This window comes from Gnatocerus cornutus, chromosome 2 (genome assembly GCF_029298725.1).
Source record: "Gnatocerus cornutus isolate USDA-ARS CGAHR chromosome 2, icGnaCorn1.1, whole genome shotgun sequence".
Taxonomy (NCBI): domain Eukaryota; kingdom Metazoa; phylum Arthropoda; class Insecta; order Coleoptera; family Tenebrionidae; genus Gnatocerus; species Gnatocerus cornutus.
The window spans coordinates 3,241,777-3,262,171 of record NC_142234.1 but is presented as its reverse complement, the minus strand read 5'-3'; the positions used below and the strand labels follow the sequence as shown (position 1 = coordinate 3,262,171).

At 30.3% G+C, this 20,395-nt stretch overlaps 1 protein-coding gene across 2 annotated transcripts in view; it reads left to right on the top strand.

The window, feature by feature from the left end:
- Positions 1-20,395, top strand: part of LOC148178176 (glutamate receptor ionotropic, kainate 2) — a 236,670-nt gene that overhangs the window by 159,479 nt on the left and 56,796 nt on the right. For both annotated transcript variants that reach the window (XM_088050839.1, XM_088050838.1), the window contains exon 3: positions 17,690-17,851. In XM_088050839.1, the coding sequence (XP_087906965.1) occupies positions 17,690-17,851 (162 nt within the window). The remainder of the gene's footprint in view (positions 1-17,689; positions 17,852-20,395) is intronic.

Sequence of the window (20,395 nt, the reverse complement as noted above, 5' to 3'; positions counted from 1 at the left end):
ATTCCCCAGCGTAAAAATAGACATTTTGAATAGAAATGGTTAATAAGATTATTAATGGTATTAATAGTATTATTATTATCATTATTTAACATTTAACTACTCTTACCAACAAATATGTCGTAACTGTCAAGTAATTCCATGCTACAACTACGACTATTTCTCTACTCTAATAAATGCGATTGGATGTTCGCACATAAAAAATAACCTTGTTGGCTGATTCCAGTTAAAGATATTATTTTTGTTTCCAAAATTTATTTCAATTTTTCACAATCATTGTCAAAAAAGTTTGAACACTTTTGTGGATTGTTAAATTAAGCAAATTATGTAAATAAAAATCATAAATTGTTCTACAGTAAAACATAATATTGTAACTCACCAAGTCTCTTACCTGATTTGAAAAATTTTACACAATTTGTCGAGTTAAAATTCAAAAAATTTTCACACAATCAAGTTGAGAAAAAGTAAGCAGCGGTTTAACATCAAACAACGCAATTGTAAGAAAAATTGTGACAATTTACAATCACAGAACGTTGGGCAACAGATTTCTAGAGCATTTTTCTCTGTGTAGAGACGTCCAGTATGTCAGATGCAGCTTAAATAAAATGAACTGCAGAATATACCAACTCGGCATGAATATTTCACATCTGTTTGTCTATGCTACACCAAAGAAAGAGAGTTTTGAGGGAAATCTGGAATATCTTCTTGTTGTTGAAAGAATTAATGATATTCTTCCAATTTTGACATGTAAAATCCAATTTCTTCTATTGTTCGGTAAAGCAAAAAATTAAATTTGTTTCGGCTAATGAGTTAGCAGTTCAATCAAGGTAAAGTTTTAAAATAATATATGACGCCAATTTTATGACTATAAAACAATCAAACTCCCAAAATGTTGAAACTAGCTATGTCAACGAAAATAAAATGAAGCAAATTATGAAAATTTTTCACTTCTCTCTCTTCAGCAAACACTTACAATCAAGTTCCACGAAAAAAAACCTTAATTTCCTTAGAGTGCAGTTCGAACCGAGAAAGTTTTCCTTAGGTAATTGAATATTGACTTTACGACTGAATCCGTGCTTTTTTAAACCTTGGTAAACTTCCAACCACATTCTACTCATTTCAAATCGGTATAAAATTTATATGGAAATTTACGTCATGGAATAAATAAGGCGATGATGACTATGAAAAGAAGCAAATTAAGTCTTGTATAGCCAATCTCGTTTGGAGAGCCTTCAATAACCTTGTTGAATAAGAAGGAATCTTGTAACGTGGTTATGCATGTTTTGAGTAATGGAAAATTGACGGAACACATAATATTATGTAAAATACCTAAGAAAGTTTGATTGATAATTAAACTAAGTTTGCTGCAATTCACTTTGCCTTAACAACAATGACCAAAAATTTGGCAAATTTTTATCAGCCCAGTAAAGATTTTTTTTTGAGTAGTATAAATGCGTGTCAAGATTCCATTCTTTTTTCAAATAGTGACGTTGTCGCGTGATTAACAGCACAAACACGTCTTTTGGTTTGTTGTGAAATTTATGACTTATTGAGTGAATTTTGAGATTTCCCGAGAGTCGTCCCTTATTTTCCAGCTGAAAGAAGAGTTAACAAGCTAAACTGCATTATTGCGTTGAAGTTGTCTCATCCAATTCATCTTCAACGTTCACCTAAAGGACCTCCAAGCACCCAAAGGCCTTCTGTAAGTTTCAGTGGCGCGTCACTTCATGAAAAAAAATTGACATCTAATAATAGTTGTTTAGTTTTTTAGCGCTTAAACATGGAAAAAATCGTTTTTTCTTTAATAATTCTATTTGATTGTTGTCTTTATCACGTCTTAGAATATACATACAATTTGAATGCAGATAACTCATGAAAAGAATCAATAAGATAATAATTTTGGTATTCCTGGGCTTGTATGTTTTATAACTTGAATGATTTTGACCCTTGAAACTCAAAAGAGAAAAGTACAGCATTAAGATTAAAAAATGAGCGTGAGATTCCAGAGATGCTTTAGTAAATTAATAAATTAATAGAAGTAAAATGTTATGAAAATGAGAATTAAACTGGTAATAAAACTTTTTTTATTTTTTTTGAAGTCGCATTTTTTGAAAGCCATATTTCGACTTTCAAGAAAAATTTACAATTAATGATTGGACTGGATTATTGGGAAATCAGTTAAGGGGGGAAATAGGGTTAGGACAGCGTTTTCTCATTGATTTTCATGTTTTTTTTACAGTTGTAAGAGTCTAGAAATTTCTATTTAAGGTGTTTATTGTAAAAATACATATTGCGCGCTCGGGGACCTGAAGGAGGAGCACTGATTTACGAGTAAAACAATAGAACGAGTCAGAATTTTTGTTTGAAATTTTGAGAACATATTTTTCAATAGTTTCTCTAACAATTTATGAAATAAAAAAAATAAATTCTTGATCCGTCTAACCCTATTTCCCCCCTTAATAGAACAGCGCACATGCATTATGCAAGAAATGCAGGAATCAGTAGAAATGGAAGTAATTTTGTGACCGCCATGATCGACTTTTTTTTCTAGAGTTACATAACACATTTGAATTATTTCACGCCACTGAACACTGTTACAAAAAGAATTTGCAAATCTAAATGCTATTGAGAGAATGGAAATTGCGATAGCACGCCAAATTCAAAAGCCTGCATCAAACGAACTTTGAACATTTGATGTAACTCGGTAAGTGCTATTATTTACTAAACTATTATTGAAATTAACAGAAATTTAATAAAAAAATCGAATTTCTATCGCCTTTGTGGAGGCTGACCTGGTTGTGGAGAATTTTTTTTTAATGTCGGCTTATCATCGTCTGTTTGTCCATATAGCCCAATCAATAAAAACAATGAAATCGACATAATATCAACAGTTTTGAAAATTTTTGTCCATTGCACAGCAAATAAAAACAACAATAAAACCCAATTTGCAGCATCCTGAGTGGTCCGGAAGTTACTTAAAATGCGGTGTTTTTGTAAAACTATGCGAACAAAACTACAAAAGTCCTGCAAATTTGATACCATAAAAAATAATAATAGTTATACCTTATTTACAACCGTCAAATATTTCATTTATAGCATGCAATTTGTGCGCTCTGATTGACCAAAATCCGTTTAATAATGACCATAATATGCAGGTGTACCCGAATAAAGTTCAAAGATTTTAACCCCAATATCAGACAACGCAGCATCGATGGGGACTTTTGACAATTTGTTTAGAACAATAAAATGAAGGTTTACACAAAAAATCAGCTTTATGCGAGTTATTTCAAGGTTTGTGCTTACTTTGCAAGGACTATCAAAGGTTTAGAATCGAAGCAAGTGGAACTAATGAATGAGTTTGAATAAAAGTGAAAATACGAAATTATCAACATCTCAAATTTGAAATTTTTGGTCTCTAACATTAAGTAAATAAGCTATGCGCAGTCAAATAATGTTAATAGAGATCAGATATGACAAATCAATTTTCTTATCACGTACAGTTTTTTTGTTATAGAACTTAACAAAATTGGATATGTATAAATAAAGTAGTTCACTGTAATAGTAAAAAAATCAGTTAAAAATAAAAAAAAAAGTTATTTTTTTCTAATTACAACAATTATTCAACATAAAAAACAAGAAACAAAAAATTTGAACATAGAAAAATTAATGTAGAGACTATTTTTTTCTCTTATGAGGACTATTATCTTCTCTCTGGAGGCTCCAACAAAAATCTCCAAGCATTGCAGGATCCCATCTGCCTTGATAGCGCCTCTCCATAGCACCAATGGCTTGGTGAAAACGCTCCTTTTGTTCGTCACTAACAGCTCCGAGGTTATCTGGGAAAAAATCCAGGTGAGAATGGAGAAAGTGAACTTTAGTGACATACGGCTGCCCAATTTTCTATAATTCTCCAATAAAGTTTCAATTAATGTTCTGTACTCTGGGTGCTGGTTATTCCCAAGAAATCCCGCTATAACGCTTTTTAATGAATTCCAGGCTTGGTTAAGTTTTTGGTCGAAAATTTAGTTTCCTGACTTGCGGGCCAACAAAAATTCCTTCTCGAACTTTTGCGTCGCTGATTTTAGGGAATTTTTCTTTTAAATATACATAGAAATGACGGATTTTCTTTATGGAGAAATTTATTATTAATAAAATAAAATTAAAATATCTGCAGATTAGACAAAAAAATAATACAGTGCTTTGTACTTTAAATGAATAAGCTTTTATCTGCCTTAGTTTTAGAAGAAAAAATTTGAAAATGATTGATTGTCCACGAGTTTTTGAATAAAGTGAACTTTTCCTTGGTGTTGGACATTTTCAGTGTTTAAAGAAAAGTTTCTCAGAATTCATTCCTTACAAAATTTTAACTTAAAATTCTTATTTCGATTTTTTTAAAATACTGAAATCTTTAAATTCGATCGTTAATTATTGATAATTAATATTATTTTGTTCATTTCTGCTGGTTCAACATTGTATGTACTAAAGAATTCATGGCTCATTGTGGTTGGCCAATTCTTATTATACAATGTATGACTGCTTAAAAGAACTGTATGTGATAAAATAAAAATTGGAAATTTTTCGTTGAAAAACTCATTTGGTATGAATGAATTTAAAATTCGATTCTAAGCAACTTCTTTTAGAATGACATCTAACTTTTAGAGATATTCCTAACGCGAAGTAAATTACAAGAAAATAGCTTATTCAAAAAATCCTAATAGATTGAATTTGGCTTATCTGCTGTATTTAGTATCGTCATGGATTATGCAAAGTTGCATGTTGCATATAAATATCCCTAAAAAAGAAATTTACGATTTTATCAAAATTTAACAAAATATGCCAAAAATTAATAGAGATAACAGCTTGTATTGTGGCTGAAATTAAACATTTATTATTCACTGTTTAAAATTATCATTAAGGCAATACATTTTAAGTCGCTGCAACCCAACTACAATACAAAAAATAATTAAATACTGCATCTAAACAACTCTTTCAATGGTATTTAAATGGACCGGCAGGGTTTGTTGATCCTCCAGAGTGGGAGGTTGCATACTTTACAGGCGGTAGTGCCCGCACTCCATGTTAAAACAAGAAACGCTTGTAACGAACGATCATTGACGATTACTCACTAAATTGGTGGAAAATCATAAATAATTTCTGGTTTCTGTCAGATTGACATACAGTCCCAAAATTTGGGCATGTGTTGGACTTTGGTTCAGTTGAAATACCGTATTGTAAGAATCAATGATTTAAAAGGGCGCAAAACGTTAGCTTTTATTTCTCGAAAATCTATTGACAAAAGTAAAAGTAACTATGGTAATATTTCAAAGTTAGCTAAATCTGTAACATTTGCCCCCCTTTAAAAAAATCAAAAAAATTTTTTGAACATTTTTGTTGTTATTAGGTGGAAAAGCTAAAAGACACATAAACTGTTAATATTTAAAACAGAATCATATCTGCGGTTAATGAAAGAAGAACGTGTATTTCAGCTACAAAAACCAACTTTCTTTTCAATCTAACGTGATTTTTATAATTTTTTCTAACTGAACAACAACATTAACAAGAGATAACAATGCTAATTTTAAAAACACAGTTGAACTAGCCACTTTGTGATTGAAGTTCTGGATGAAAGGAATAGGATAAACACCAGGAACTGTTACTGCATTCCAAGCCCAATAATCTCCACACATTCTTTTAAAAACCATATGAATAGAACTGGACCATGCAGAATTGGCGGGTATAATAATTCCTGCATCCAATAGTTCTTTAATGTGTTGCTCTTGAAAAGAAAGTTGTTTAGGATTCATTTTCTTACATTTGGCAGAAATTGGAGGACCTGTAGTTTGAGTTTTGTGAAATGTGGTATGTTTTATGGGTCTGTTAATGTCAAAGTTTTTAATTAAATTAGGAAATTTGAATAATAATTTTTTAAATGGGTTATCAATTTCTTTCAATAGGAAAATTTGATTTTGTGAAATTGTTGTAGGATTTTTATTAGTAAAATTTTTGGGAAAGTTAAGAGTTTTGGTTTTACAATTAATTGTTATATAAAAATGGGAAAGAAAATCATATCCCAAAATTGGTACTTGAATATTTGCTATTTTAAAATCCCAGAAAAGAGTTGAAGAACAAAAATTAAATTTCATTTTTAATTGAATTGAACCTAAAATTTCAATTTGTATTATTAGCCGTTATTAAATTATCATCTGGAAAATGATTCTTTTTCGAAATAAGAAAAAAATTTGATGGTAAAACTGAGAAAAAAGAACCAGTATCAACAACAAAGCGTATATCGTTAATTTCACCATAAATATTGATTAAATTGCCCTTATAATGTTTTGTTTGTTTCACTAAGAGTAAATGCAACAAACACGAATCTAGTTTTTTGGATTGGCTGGACATGGAAATCCGTTGCATTTCCATGAAGAATTGCCATATCTGTTATGAAAATAACATAATTGGAGAAATGATGGTTGAGGTTGATGTTGGTTGTGATTAAACGAGTTAGTCTAAGAACTTTGTGTGTAATTTCTAAATGGTTTTTGGCAATTACTCCTATAATTTTGTGGAATTTTATTTTGATTATTATGATTAGAAAATGGTTGAAAAACACCATCGTTTGAATTTGTAGCTGTATAATTTTTAATATTATCTAAACGAACAGCTAAATCCATTAAGGTCATTTGACCAAATTCTACTTGATCTATCATAGTCAAATAATATGCTTTTAAATAAGAAGGCAATTTAGCAAAAAATAAACCCTGTAATATAGAATCCGGAATATTAATATCAAAGGTTAACAAACTAATATTTTTTAACATATCGTAACAATTATCATTAAATTTAACTTTATTCATTAAATCGTCAATTCTGCTAAAACTATCCTGATTACATATATAAAGAATATAAATGAGTTTTTAATGAATCAAAAAGATTCCTACGTTGATTGCGATTTAAAATAAACAGTGAAATTTTGTCATTTACCTCTGGAGGTAAATTTGCTAATGTAGTATTATATTTATCGTTTTGATTGATTATATTTATTATCGCTACCTGAGAACTATAAGGTTCTAAATATCTCTTTAATTTATTAAGTAATTATTTAAAAAAATGATAGGATCTATTAATATCATTTTGGCTTGTTTAAATATTAAATTACTTCAATTTTATACTTGATAGAAAATGTTTAAAAAAATCATAAAACAAACATTTTAAATTTTCACAAAAATCACTTAATTCTCACGTCGCGAATTATCTAAATTATGAAAATATAAAAGAAGATCTGTTGTAAATGTGGGAAAAGGATAATGTGGTCGTCAGTGATTTTCCATTATACAATTATAAATTAATAAATAAAATCAAAAGAAAACTTAGCTTTGGAAAACTTCCGGGTTGTAACTTGCAGATTTGATGATCTCAGATCTTCAAATCAAGGAAAGGTCCAATACGGTGGTTTTTCACTATTCTGGATTAACGTCTGGGTCACCAATAATGTTAGAATCAATGATTTAAAAGGGCGCAAAACGTTAGGTTTTATTTCTAGAAAATCTAGTGACAAAAGTAAAAGTAACTGTGGTAATATTTCAAAGTTAACTAAATCTATTACAGTATACAGGTGTCCCAGAACTCGTGATCTAGAGAACAAAGGATTATGGAGGCAACAATTCTAAACCAAAATTTCAAAGGCAAAAGTACGGTAGCCAATCCCAAAGCTGAACAGAATTTGAAAATCGGTAATTATGGACACATACTATGATTCATTGGTCAAGTGAATATTACACTCTCGTTGCCTAGAAAATTGGAATGACATTTTACTCCACTTCTAGAATAAGCTTTTGGGATTGGTTGTAAATTTCTCGAATACTGTTAAACTTAATCAATTTTTATTGTGAGATTTTCCATATGTATTGCTGTCAGCACCTCCTCTTGTTCTCTGGATCATGAGTTCTGGAACACCTGTCTAGATAGGCATGTAGTTGATAAAAAACTAGTTTAATATTTTTAGCACTTCTGGGCCTCCAATGCTTCTTTTTTATTTGACGAAAATTTCAATACTGGGCTAACAGGCAGGTAGCGATTTTCACAACAAATTTTCATTAATTTTAAATTCGAAAACGAAAAGGTGAGTTTTATTGCCAGTTTAATTTTGTGCACTCATTTGCATAACACCTGTATAATATCAATTTACAAAATAACACACTTAAATTAGGTAATTAAATATCTGCTAAATAATGCTCATATAACTGATATAATGTTATTTTAATTCTCAAATCAATAGTTATGAAAGTTGTAAAGCCACATTTGAATATAATAGAATGTAAAATCGATGCATTGTTTGCTTTGTATGATCGTATAGCCAGTTTTTGCACCTCCACTTGAAAATACATACTAAGTTTCGTCCTAGCTAGTCCTTTTTCCGAATTGATTACCAAGTGAAGTGAACGAGTCAATATTGAATATCGAGAAAGTCTTTGTAAAAGAAACGAGACTGTTTGAAACGTTCATAGTTAATTTGATTTGAAAATCCCAAGTTCCAAATGCAGTCTGAAATATCTTTTCTCGGACAGAATCCCTGAATTATAAAAATCGTCTGTACGTTTAAGTCTTGTCTTCGATATCATTTTAAATTTGCGTTGAATTATTCTCATCTATTTCTTCGCGGAGAAATTCTCGAGAAGGAAAATTGACAATTTCCAGACCGTAAAACAACGGAGAACGCCTTTCAATAGCAGTTTCCAAGTTGATCCCTTTACAAAGAAGTAGCTTGATGAATTTGTTGAGACTGCGTTAACGCTGCACTTTATAAACGAAATATAGTAAACCCAGTTGACATATACCTAGTAAACATTTTATGGCTTAAGTCAAACTACCCTTAGAAATAAAACTGGGTGTTGTAAACTGCAGCCGACAAGAGGGTTGACCGATGGTTGAATAGGCGTGCGCCTATTTTTATGGTCTCCAACCGCAAGGATTAGACTCCTCTCATAATGTGGCCATAAAATTTACTAGGTGTATGTCAACTGGGTTTACAATACCACTTTTGACTTGTTAATCAACTGTACCAAGTTACAAAATTTTAGAGAAAAAAATCGCGTTTTAATTTTTTTTTTTTCAGTGAGCCAAAAATTTTGTAATGTTGGCAATTTTGGTCTCCAGACAGTAAAATTTGGAGGATTTACTACTTTTGACTTGCGTATCAATTGGGCCAAATTACAAAATTTTAGAAGAAAAACCGCGTTTTTTGAAATTTTTATTTTTAGGTGAACCAAAAATGTCTGCTCTCTTCGATAAAATTTTGTAACTTTGGCAGTTTTGGTATCCAGACAGTAAAATTTGGAGGCTTTACTACTCCTGACGTGTTAATTAACCAATGCTAAATTACAAAATCGTAGAGCAAAAAACCGGATTGTTAAAAATTTTTATTTTTAGGTGAACCAAAAATTTTGGCCATTTGCGATAAAATTTTGTAACTTTAACAGTTTTAGTCTCCGGGGAGTACAATTTACAGGCTTTACTACTTTTGACTTGTTAATCAACTATGCTAAATTACAGAAATTTATAGAAAAAAATCGCGTTTTTAGAAAAGTTTTTAGAAATTTTTGGCCCACCTTGAAAATATTTTTTTCTAAAATCCGTCCCTGTTGTTAAAAAAAATTGAAAATTGGTACAGTTGACTGCCTGCCCTTAAGTTAAAGATAAAAATCTCTCCAAATTTCATTGCGTTAAAACTGCTAAAGTTATAAGTTTGCTTTAAATATGTTGGAAATTTTTGGCCCGTCTTGAAGATAAAAATTTCTAAAATCACTCCCTGTTGTTCAAAAAAACTGTTCTTTAGGATAAACAGTCAACAAGTCAAAACTAGTAATCTTTCCAAATTTCATTGCCTTAGCATCATAACTACCAAAATCACAAGCCCGAATGAAAAATATTGGAAATGGTAAAGCAGAAATTGACTTCAAATTTATGCGATTTTTCGACGAGTTTTGGGAATTTCATGCACATTTCTGCCGATTTCTTCATAAGTAACCGTTGGATCTTGATAAAAACTTTTTATTTGATGTATTTTGACATCTACTTCACAAATACAGCAAGAATCCAGCCTCATTTCGATTTTGAAATTTTCATTTTTTTAAGAAATGCATTTCTAACTCAAACTAGTAAAAAATCTTAATTTTTCGTTTTCTGCCTCTAACTTCGAAAATATTTGACTTGTAGACGTCAGATTTGGCCCGTTTATAGATTTTTAGCTGCTCTTTCGATTGATGTACTGTAAACCCAGTTGACATACACCTAGTAAATTTTATGGCCACATTATAAGAGGACCGGGCAGTACTAATCCTTGCGGTTGGGGACCATAAATGAGCACGAAAAGAGTCCGGGCCTGTTCAACCATCGGTCAACCCTCTACCTAGAAATTTGTAGGCTGCAGTTTACAACACCCAGTTTTATTGCTATGGGTGGTTTGACTTAAGGCATAAAATGTTTACTAGGTATATGTCAACTGAGGTTACTATACGTCGAAGTATACTGTAGACTGTAATAAATCAATGGTGTATTTAGACAGAGAGAATGCTTGAGAGTATTAAACGATCAGATAAAAGGAAAGCTGTTGGAATTGTTAAAACGCCTCTGGAAAACTTTAGATTTGAATAAATTACGCAAATTTAGAAACCTGTCTGCTCTGCAAGCCCACATCACTCGCGAAAATGTTACAAAAATCTTAAAAGAAAGCCGATTCTAGTAATGTTGAAAACGAGAGGAAATATATTTCCACTGATTACATTTTTGTTAAGATATTTATTTCCGATTAAAAAGCGCTTTTCGTGAATACAGAATAAAAGAAACGTGGTGCTTTTTGCTCGTCAGTTTTTGGTGTTAATGATAAAAGTTTCAACAAGTTCTGTTTACTTTTTAAGCTTTGTCATTCTCTCTGTTACTGTTTGTAATTCAGGGAAAAATGCAAAGTTCTCCAATATTTTTCCCCGACTTTGGGAAGGCATTTTATGATACTTCCCCGCGGATACACAAACTGTGCAGTTGAGTTGAGTTCATTTACATGATAAGATAAGGGGTAACTCGTGTTAATTTAACTGTGGAGTATTTATTATATACTCTATGCAACGGTGTATAAGGTTACGGCGCTGTTGACCGCATATTATCGCCTTAATGGCTTTGCATTTGAAGGAAATTGCGTAGTAAATTAAAACACTTCATTATTTATTTATGCGTAGTCGTCATAATTTTTCTGCGTGACATAATAACTTGAACTTTGCGATAACGTGGCTTTCATAATAGCGTTTTAATTCGTAATTTTTCAGCGAATTCTTCAGTGTCGAGAAGAACGGAAATGACTGTAATGTCTTTGAAACAAAAACCACTTAATGGTTCCAAGTTAGAATTGTTTTCGACTTATCAGCATTCCGACGCTTAATCAACTTTATAAAGTAATGCGAGCGCTGGGGAATTTGAAATTAATTTTTAGTTCTTTGGTTTTGTTACTCAAAATTACCTCAGTCGACGGAATTGCGCGGCCGATAATGTCGTTAGCAACAATTAGCCTTGTTCGCTCGACTGGAACAATTTCCATTTGTAATTAAAATTCACTTTGCTTAGCTGATACGTCGAATATTTTACTGGACCGTTGCCACAACAAATTGTGTCAAATGCTAAACTAAACTTTACACAAAAAGTGCATCGTTTTCATATTTACCAGAATTTACAGTCGATGTAAACTGGGACTTTTATATCGATTTTGCCAAAAAATATCGATTTTTAATACATACAGGGTCCGACAACCAAAATTGTTTTTAATTTTAAAGATAAAATTTTGAAAATTTGCATACGTTTAATAGTTGGCAAAGCTCTATAGGCTGACGCAAAAATTCGTTTTTTATCACCGATAGTTTTGGCGTCGCGACGCCTTAAAAATGTAATTTTTAGTTAATTGTGACGTTTTGTAAAATCAACACCTAATTTATTTTTTTTTAATATAAATGTGTTAAAAATATCTCATTTGTCATTTTAGATTTAATGCAAATTGTATTCAAAATTTGAGGAAAAAATGCTGTTTTATCAAGTTAGTTTCCAATTTCATTACGCCAAAATTGGAAACTACGTTTACACCCATCTGTCAACATCTTGTGTTGTTTTTCACCAAATTTTACTTGGTGAAATTGTCACATTGTCGATGTTAATTAACGATTTCTGGTGTCCAAAAAGTAAAACATGGCCGTGTTAATCAAAATTAACCTTTATAAGAGCGAATGAAGTGACTTGTGAAATTTTGGTGTAAACGTAGTTTGCCGCTGTGCTGTCATAATTTTGAAAACTAACTTGATAAAACAACGTTTTTTTCGCAAATTTTAAACACAATCTGCATTAGACTTAAAATATAAACTCAGATATTTGTATCACAGTTATGTTGAAAAAACAATTGAATTCGCGAACATTTCCACAAAAACTCAAAAATCGCTAAAAACTATACTTCTTAGGCGTCCCGACGCCAAAAAAACCGTCATAAAAAACAAGTTGTTACGTCAGCTTCTAGAGCTTTGTCAACTATAAGCGTATGCAAAATTTCAAAATTTTGTCTCTAAAATTAAAGACGATTTTGGGGGTGGATTTTGTATATTTTTATTTTCGATGTATCATTAAAAATCGATAATTGCGGTTTCGATGTATGTAGTTTATTTTACACTCTGAATTTTGGTGATATTTATAAAGAAGACTGGAATTTAATTTAAGGGAGTTATATTTTTGAATTTTGTTCATTCTTATTAATCTCCAATTTGTATTTTTTTATAACTTATTTAGTTATTATTTTGTTTATTACTTAAGGTTTTTATTTATTTTTGTTTTTTTCGTATTTGCTTATTATTTTGTTGCTTTATTCTTGCTATATTGTTGCTTAATCTATGCTATATTGAGTTTTTTATTTACTATGTTTCAAAATCGATGTTTTCTCCGATGTATTGGAGATCGATGTAATTGTGCTCTTGTTGAAATTGAGTTCAACATCGATTTTTTTTACTCGATGTTCCCAGATTTAGTTCACGAGGTGCAAAATTGTCAAATTATTTGATTATTATTACTATTAAAGGTTTTTATTTATTTTTGTTTTGTTTCGTATTTGCTTATTATTTTGTTGCTTAATTAAGAATTTTATTTATTTTTGTTTTTCACAATAAACTATGCTGTATTGAGTTTTTTATTTACTATTTTTCAAAATCGATGTATTGAAGATCGATGTAATTGTGCTTGAGTCCAACATCGATTTTTTTACTCGATGTTCCCAGACTTAAGTCGATGTGGAAAACGAATTTTCGAAACAAAACCACAAACACATTTTATTACACTTCACCTGTTTTAAAAACCGCCAATGAAATTAACCGAATAAATTAATTCGAGGTTCAAATACTTAACTTTATATGCGTCTTCGAATTAAATACGGCTTGAACTTGGCCGCGGGGTTCATTGGCGTGCAGAGGTTTATGTACATTTCATTCGTATTTTCATTTCAAAAGGGGTGCGTAAAAAATTCAGTTAATAAATGATTCATCTCTAGAATCAAGACTTGGAATTTTCCAAGATTCTGATATAATTGTGATGATAAAACTAACAAGATAAATGTAACCAAAATGACAAATTTCTACAAACGGAACAAATAATGTTCTATGTTATCACCTATGCTTATAATAACTCAAAATTATAGCACATTGTATTGATTAACCAATAATCAGAGTTGATTAATATTGACCTATTGAATAATGAAATGATAGATGGTAATCGATTCTGTGACATTGCTGTTCAAATTTCACCTACGTTTCCAGGCTATGCCCTTAGTTGTTTAGCCCAATAATTCAATCGAAAAATATTTGTGGGCAAAGTTTTAAGTTACCCTCTACAGTAAAATGCGCACGTTTCGGCTAGTATCTAACAACATTTAATTGATCAGAAACTAAAGAAAAGGTACACACTGTAACAAAGTAAAGCAACATTCATTTTGGTTTTCAATTTTATTGCTCTAATTAATTTAATAGCCTGTGAACGGTGATTTTAATCAAGCTTATTTATCAGTAAGAGATTTCTAATAAAAACCTCCATTTTCACAAATGAATTTTTCTTTGTAGCTGTGCTTTTTGTGTTGCGGTTGTATCTTTACAACAAAGGCTCTTTGGAGATTTAGCTACTTTAATATATCATACATAAAAGATAGATACCACAAAAGACATTACAAATAGAAGTAAATTAATAAAGGACTTTTACATCCTGGCTAATGTAAATGTACCTACTAATTCGATAAAATTTTTGACCAACCAACAAACTTTAGGGTAATTTTATTCAATTTGCTGAAAATAAGATAAAATTGACACTTAAGCCGTGACACAATCACATTTTTTCTCAAGTTTTTACTAAATAAAAATTTGAGGATTTTTTTTCAAATATTCCCGTGACAAACACCGAAATTGGAGAGAATAGTTTTGCAAAAAAAAAACGTTCTAATTTTGCACCAAGTGAACTAAATCTGGGAACATCGAGTGAAAAAAATCGATGTTGAACTCAATTTCAACAAGAGCACAATTACATCGATCTCCAATACATCCGAGAAAACATCGATTTTGAAACATAGTAAATAAAAAACTCAATATAGCATAGTTTATTGTGAAAAACAAAAATAAATAAAATTCTTAATAAGGCAACAAAATAATAAGCAAATACGAAAAAAACAAAAATAAATAAAAACCTTAAGTAACAAACAAAATAATAAGTAAGTTATAAAAAAATAACAAATTCAAGATTAATAAGAATAAACAAACTTCTAAAATATAACTCCCTTAAATTAAATTCCAGTCTTCTTTATAAATATCACCAAAATTGGAAAATTTTGGTTCATTTAAATAAAAAATTCTAAAAACTGTGTCTTTTGATCTACAACGTTCAAATTTGGGGGAGTTGATAAGTAGATCCAAACTAGTAAGTTCCCTAAATTTCATTGCCTTGGCGTAAAAACTTCCATAGTTACAAATTTTTCATTTCAAAAATTGGAAGTGTTAAGTTCATCTGCAAAATAAAAAATTCTAAAAACTGCGTGTTTTGCTCTACAACGTTCAAATTTGGGGGAGTTGATAAGTAGATCCAAACTAGTAACTTCCTTAAATTTCATTGCCGTGGCGTAAAAACTTCCAGAGTTACAAATTTTTATTTTCAAAAATTGGAAAATTTTAGTTTATTTAAATAAAAAATTCTAAAAACTGTGTCTTTTACTCTACAATGTTCAAATTTTGGGGAGTTGATAAATAAATCCAAGCTAGTAACTTCTCTAAATTTTATTGCCGTGGCGTAAAAACTTCAAGATTTACAAATTTTTATTTAAAAAATTGGAAGTTTTAAGTTCATCTGCGAAATAAAAAATTCTAAAAACTGCGTCTTTTGCTCTATAACGTTCAATTTTGGGGGATTTGACAAGTAGATCCAAACTAGTAACCTCCTTAAATTTCATTTTCGTGGCATAAAAACTTCCAGAGTTACACATTTTTATTTTCAAAAATTGGAAAATTTTAGTTCATTTAAATAAAAATTCTTAAAACTGTGTCTTTTGCTCTACAACGTTGAAATTCGGGGGATTTGACAAGTGGATCCAAACTAGTAGCCTCCCTAAATTTCATTTCCGTGGCATAAAAACTTCCAGAGTTACACATTTTTATTTCCAAAAATTTAAAAATTTTAGTTCATTTAAATAAAAAAGAGTGTAAAATAAAATACATACATCGAAACCGCAATTATCGATTTTTAATAATACATCGAAAATAAAAATATATGTATTAAAAATCAATATTTTTTTGGCGCAAAATCGATATAATAAAAAATCGATATAAAAGTCCCAGATTTAAAGTGAACAGAATAGACCCCCAAACCGCTGATTTTGAAGGTTAGCGAACAGGAAAAATTTTTCTGCATTAATTTCGTGACAAATCTTGAACGTCAATTCGAAAAAAAATTCTCAAATTTGTATTTGGAAAAATTTGAGAAAAAATGTGATTGGGTCAAACCCTTTTTTACTGCTAGCTTGAAAACATGTAATTATGTTGTCTGCTTCTGAACTGCGAAATTTAATTTCTATCTTCCAAGGGAGATAAAGTAAAGGGTATTTTCAAAATGAAGGTGTTTTATTGATTTTCGGTTAAAAAAATTTATTCAACAAACAAAATGCCGATATTTATACCTCGCTGCATCTCTACCTCAACTTGTTATTCAAAGTACAAATGAAATCGACATTAAATGGTAATAAAGAAGATTAAATTTTATCTATGCATCAAAAAATTAGATTACATATGGATTTATCTTAGTGAAAAAAGTAAATATGTAAACCACGGGAGAGCAGACTTTTCTCGCTTTCTAATTTTCCTCGATTCTTCAGTTCTCGGGCCAGAATAGTTATTTGTTTCACTAGGCTAAAAAATGGTCTTTTGGAAATGCAAGGAAAGTATTGAAATCCGAGCCCGAAATTTTGTACGCCGACAATTATTAATAGTTATTTATTTTGACTTTTGGTTTGAATTTGAAACGTCATTCCGTCATTTAGGGGAATTTCATCAGCTGGAAAATAGGTTGGTAGCACTCCATTCAAATCAAACGATTGCAGATTAATTTGAATTCAGTGTTTCAGCAAATTTTTGTGCCATCTTTACTTAATTAATTTACCTTTATTATTTTCGAAAGTCATTGGTCATTGGTCATAAATTGATATTTATGCAGCGCTGCCAACTTGCAAAATATAACCAACTATTCGAGATGTGACGTTTGACAGCCTAGACATTCAAAAGGTAATTTTCTTGCTCTCCCTCCTCTTTCCCTTGATATATAATTACTTTTATTTGTATTTTGGGCTTTACGATAAAAAATCAAGTCTTAATTCATCCATTTGATAACTGTTTATCACTAATAAAACCCCCACAAAGCGTCCAATTAATTTAGTTTATTAGCAGAAGGGTCCTTCATTTTTCATTCATCTCTAATATAAAGTGAAAGTTTAGATACGTAAACTTGTATAAAGCCTCTTGGTTTTGCTTTTAGCGGGAATTAATAAGCGAAAGTAAACTCGCAGCTTAATTCGTGAATTGAAGTTTCAATTTCAGGAATCCCTCGGGTTGACTTCAAAACCTCGAGCTTAATGGTTACGACTTCATTAGGTGCTAAATTAAAGCAACTTTTCAGAGTTAAACATATTTTCAAGGTAGGTATATATTGGAGTTGGCATTAACTTTAGCAAGAAGATGAAGTTAAATCACCTTTTCGATGATTTACGGTGTTGGATTTTGCATTTTACTTTTGTTCCGAAAATTTACGAAACTTTTATTGAGTTGAAATTAAACACCAACAGGACGTAATTTTCGGCTTGATTTACACAGGAACTTGATAGTTGAAACAAAAGGTGATGAATCTAATATTAATTTATTCTCATGTCGTATTCTGAGATTAGAGTACGGAAACGTGTAGAACACGTATCTCTACCTAGTCCGCGGAGGTTGTAATCAATTTTCGTATATTCCAGAAATGACGCCTTAAAATGTTTTTGTTATACTTATTGATGACTTGTCTATTCTTGTTAGGTTAATAAATTATTTCATTCAATATGCTTTGGTCAGCGAATATCTATTAATTTACAATAGCCATTAATAAATTCCTTTTTTTCCAGGAGCAATTTTCACAGAGGACCAGAAGGATAGTAGCGTAGAGTTAGCCTTCAAATATGCAGTCTACAAAATCAACAAAGACAGAATTTTATTGCCCAACACTACTTTAGTCTACGACATCCAATACGTACCTAGAGACGACAGTTTCAGAACGTCCAAAAAAGGTAAATCATATATATAGTTATTTAATAAACTAGTTAATTTAATAAACTATCGCTCATGAACAAACGAGTCGATTACAACATTTTTCCGACAATCGTCGCAACAATCAACATTCATATTTTTATTTGGATTCAATTAGATGAAATTCTATAATAACTTTTATTTGTCCTTGAAAAATTTTAGTTCATTTAAACAAAAAATTCTAAAAACAGTGTCTTTTGCTCTACAACGCTCAAATTTGGGGGAGTTGACAAGTAGATCTAAACTAGTAATCTCCCTAAATTTCATTTCCGTGTCATAAAAACTTCCAGAGTTACACATTTTTATTTTAAAAAATTGGAAAATTTTAGTTCATTTAAATAAAAACTTCTAACAACTGTGTCTTTTGCTCTACTTGAGCAACTTTCCTAAATTTCATTGCCGTGGCGTAAAAACTTCCAGAGTTACAAATTTTGCATTTCAAAAATTGAAAGTTTTAAGTTCATCTGCGAAATAAAAAATTCTAAAAACTGCGTCTTTTGCTCTACAACGTTCAATTTTGGGGGATTTGACAAGTAGATTCAAACTAGTAACCTCCCTAAATTTCATTCCCGTGACATAAAAACTTCCAGAGTTACACATTTTGATTTTCAAAAACTGGAAAATTTTAGTTCATTTAAATAAAAAATTCTAAAAACTGTGTTTTTTCTCTGCAACGTTCAAATTTGGGAGAGTTGATAAATAGGTTCAAACTAGTAACTTCCTTAAATTTCATTGCCTTGGCGTAAAAACTTCCAGAGTTACAAATTTTTCATTTTAAAAATTGGAAATTTTAAGTTCACCTTCGAAATAAAAAATTCTAAAAACTGTGTCTTTTGCTCTACAACGATCAAATTTGGGGAAATTGATAAGTAGATCTAAGCTAGTAACTTTCCAAAATTCTATTTTTGGCATAAAAACTTCCAGAGTGACACATTTTTATTTTCAAAAATTTGAAAATTTTGGTTCATTTAAATAAAAAATTCTAAAAACTGTCTTTTGCTCTACAACGTTCAAATTTGTGGGAGTTGATAAGTAGATCCGAACTAGTAACTTTCCTAAATTTCATTGCCGTGGAGTAAAAACTTTCAGAGTTACAAATTTTTCATTTCAAAAATTGGAAGTTTTAAGTTCATCTGCGAAATAAAAAATTCTAAAAACTGTGTCTTTTGCTCTACAACGCTCAAATTTGGGGGAGTTGACAAGTAGATTTAAACTAGTAACCTCCCTAAATTTCATTTCCGTGTCATACAAACTTCCAGAGTTACACATTTTTATTTTAAAAAATTTGAAAATTTTGGTTCATTTAAATAAAAAATTCTAAAAACTGTGTCTTTTGCTCTACAACGTTCAAATTTGGGGGAGTTGATAAGTAGATTCAAATTAGTAACTTTCCTAAATTTCGTTGCCGTAGCGTAAAAACTTCCAGAGTTACAAATTTTTCATTTCAAAAATTGGAAATTTTAAGTTCATCTGCGAAATAAAAAATTCTAAAACTGTGTCTTTTGCTCTACAACGATCAAATTTGGAGAAATTGATAAGTAGATCTAAGCTAGTAATTTAGCAAAATTCCATTTTTGGCATTAAAACTTCCAGAGTTACACATTTTTATTTTCAAAAATTTGAAAATTTTGGTTCATTTAAATAAAAAATTCTAAAAACTGTGTCTTTTGCTCTACAACGTTTAAATTTGTGGGAGTTGATAAGTAGATCCGAACTAGTAACTTTCCTAAATTTCATTGCCGTGGCGTAAAAACTTCCAGAGCTAAAAATTTTTCATTTCAAAAATTGGAAGTTTTAAGTTCATCTGCGAAATAAAAAATTCTAAAAACTGCGTCTTTTGCTCTACAACGTTCAATTTTGGGGGATTTGACAAGTAGATTTAAACTAGTAACCTCCCTAAATTTCATTCCCGTGACATAAAAACTTCCAGAGTTACACATTTTGATTTTCAAAAATTGGAAAATTTTAGTTCATTTAAATAAAAAATTTTAAAAACTGTGTCTTTTGCTCTACAACGTTCAAATTTGGGGGAGTAGATAAATGGGTTCAAACTAGTAACTTCCTTAAATTTCATTGCATTGGCGTAAAAACTTCCAGAGTTACAAATTTTTCATTTTAAAAATTGGAAATTTTAAGTTCACCTCCGAAATAAAAAATTCTAAAAACTGTGTCTTTTGCTCTACAACGATCAAATTTGGGGAAATTGATAAGTAGATCTAAGCTAGTAACTTTCCAAAATTCTATTTTTGGCATAAAAACTTCCAGAGTTACACATTTTTATTTTCAAAAATTTGAAAATTTTAGTTATTTAAATAAAAAATTCTAAAAACTGTCTTTTGCTCTACAACGTTCAAATTTGTGGGAGTTGATAAGTAGATCCGAACTAGTAACTTTCCTAAATTTCATTGCCGTAGCGTAAAAACTTCCAGAGTTACAAATTTTTCATTTCAAAAATTGGAAATTTTAAGTTCATCTGCGAAATAAAAAATTCTAAAAACTGTGTCTTTTGCTCTACAACGATCAAA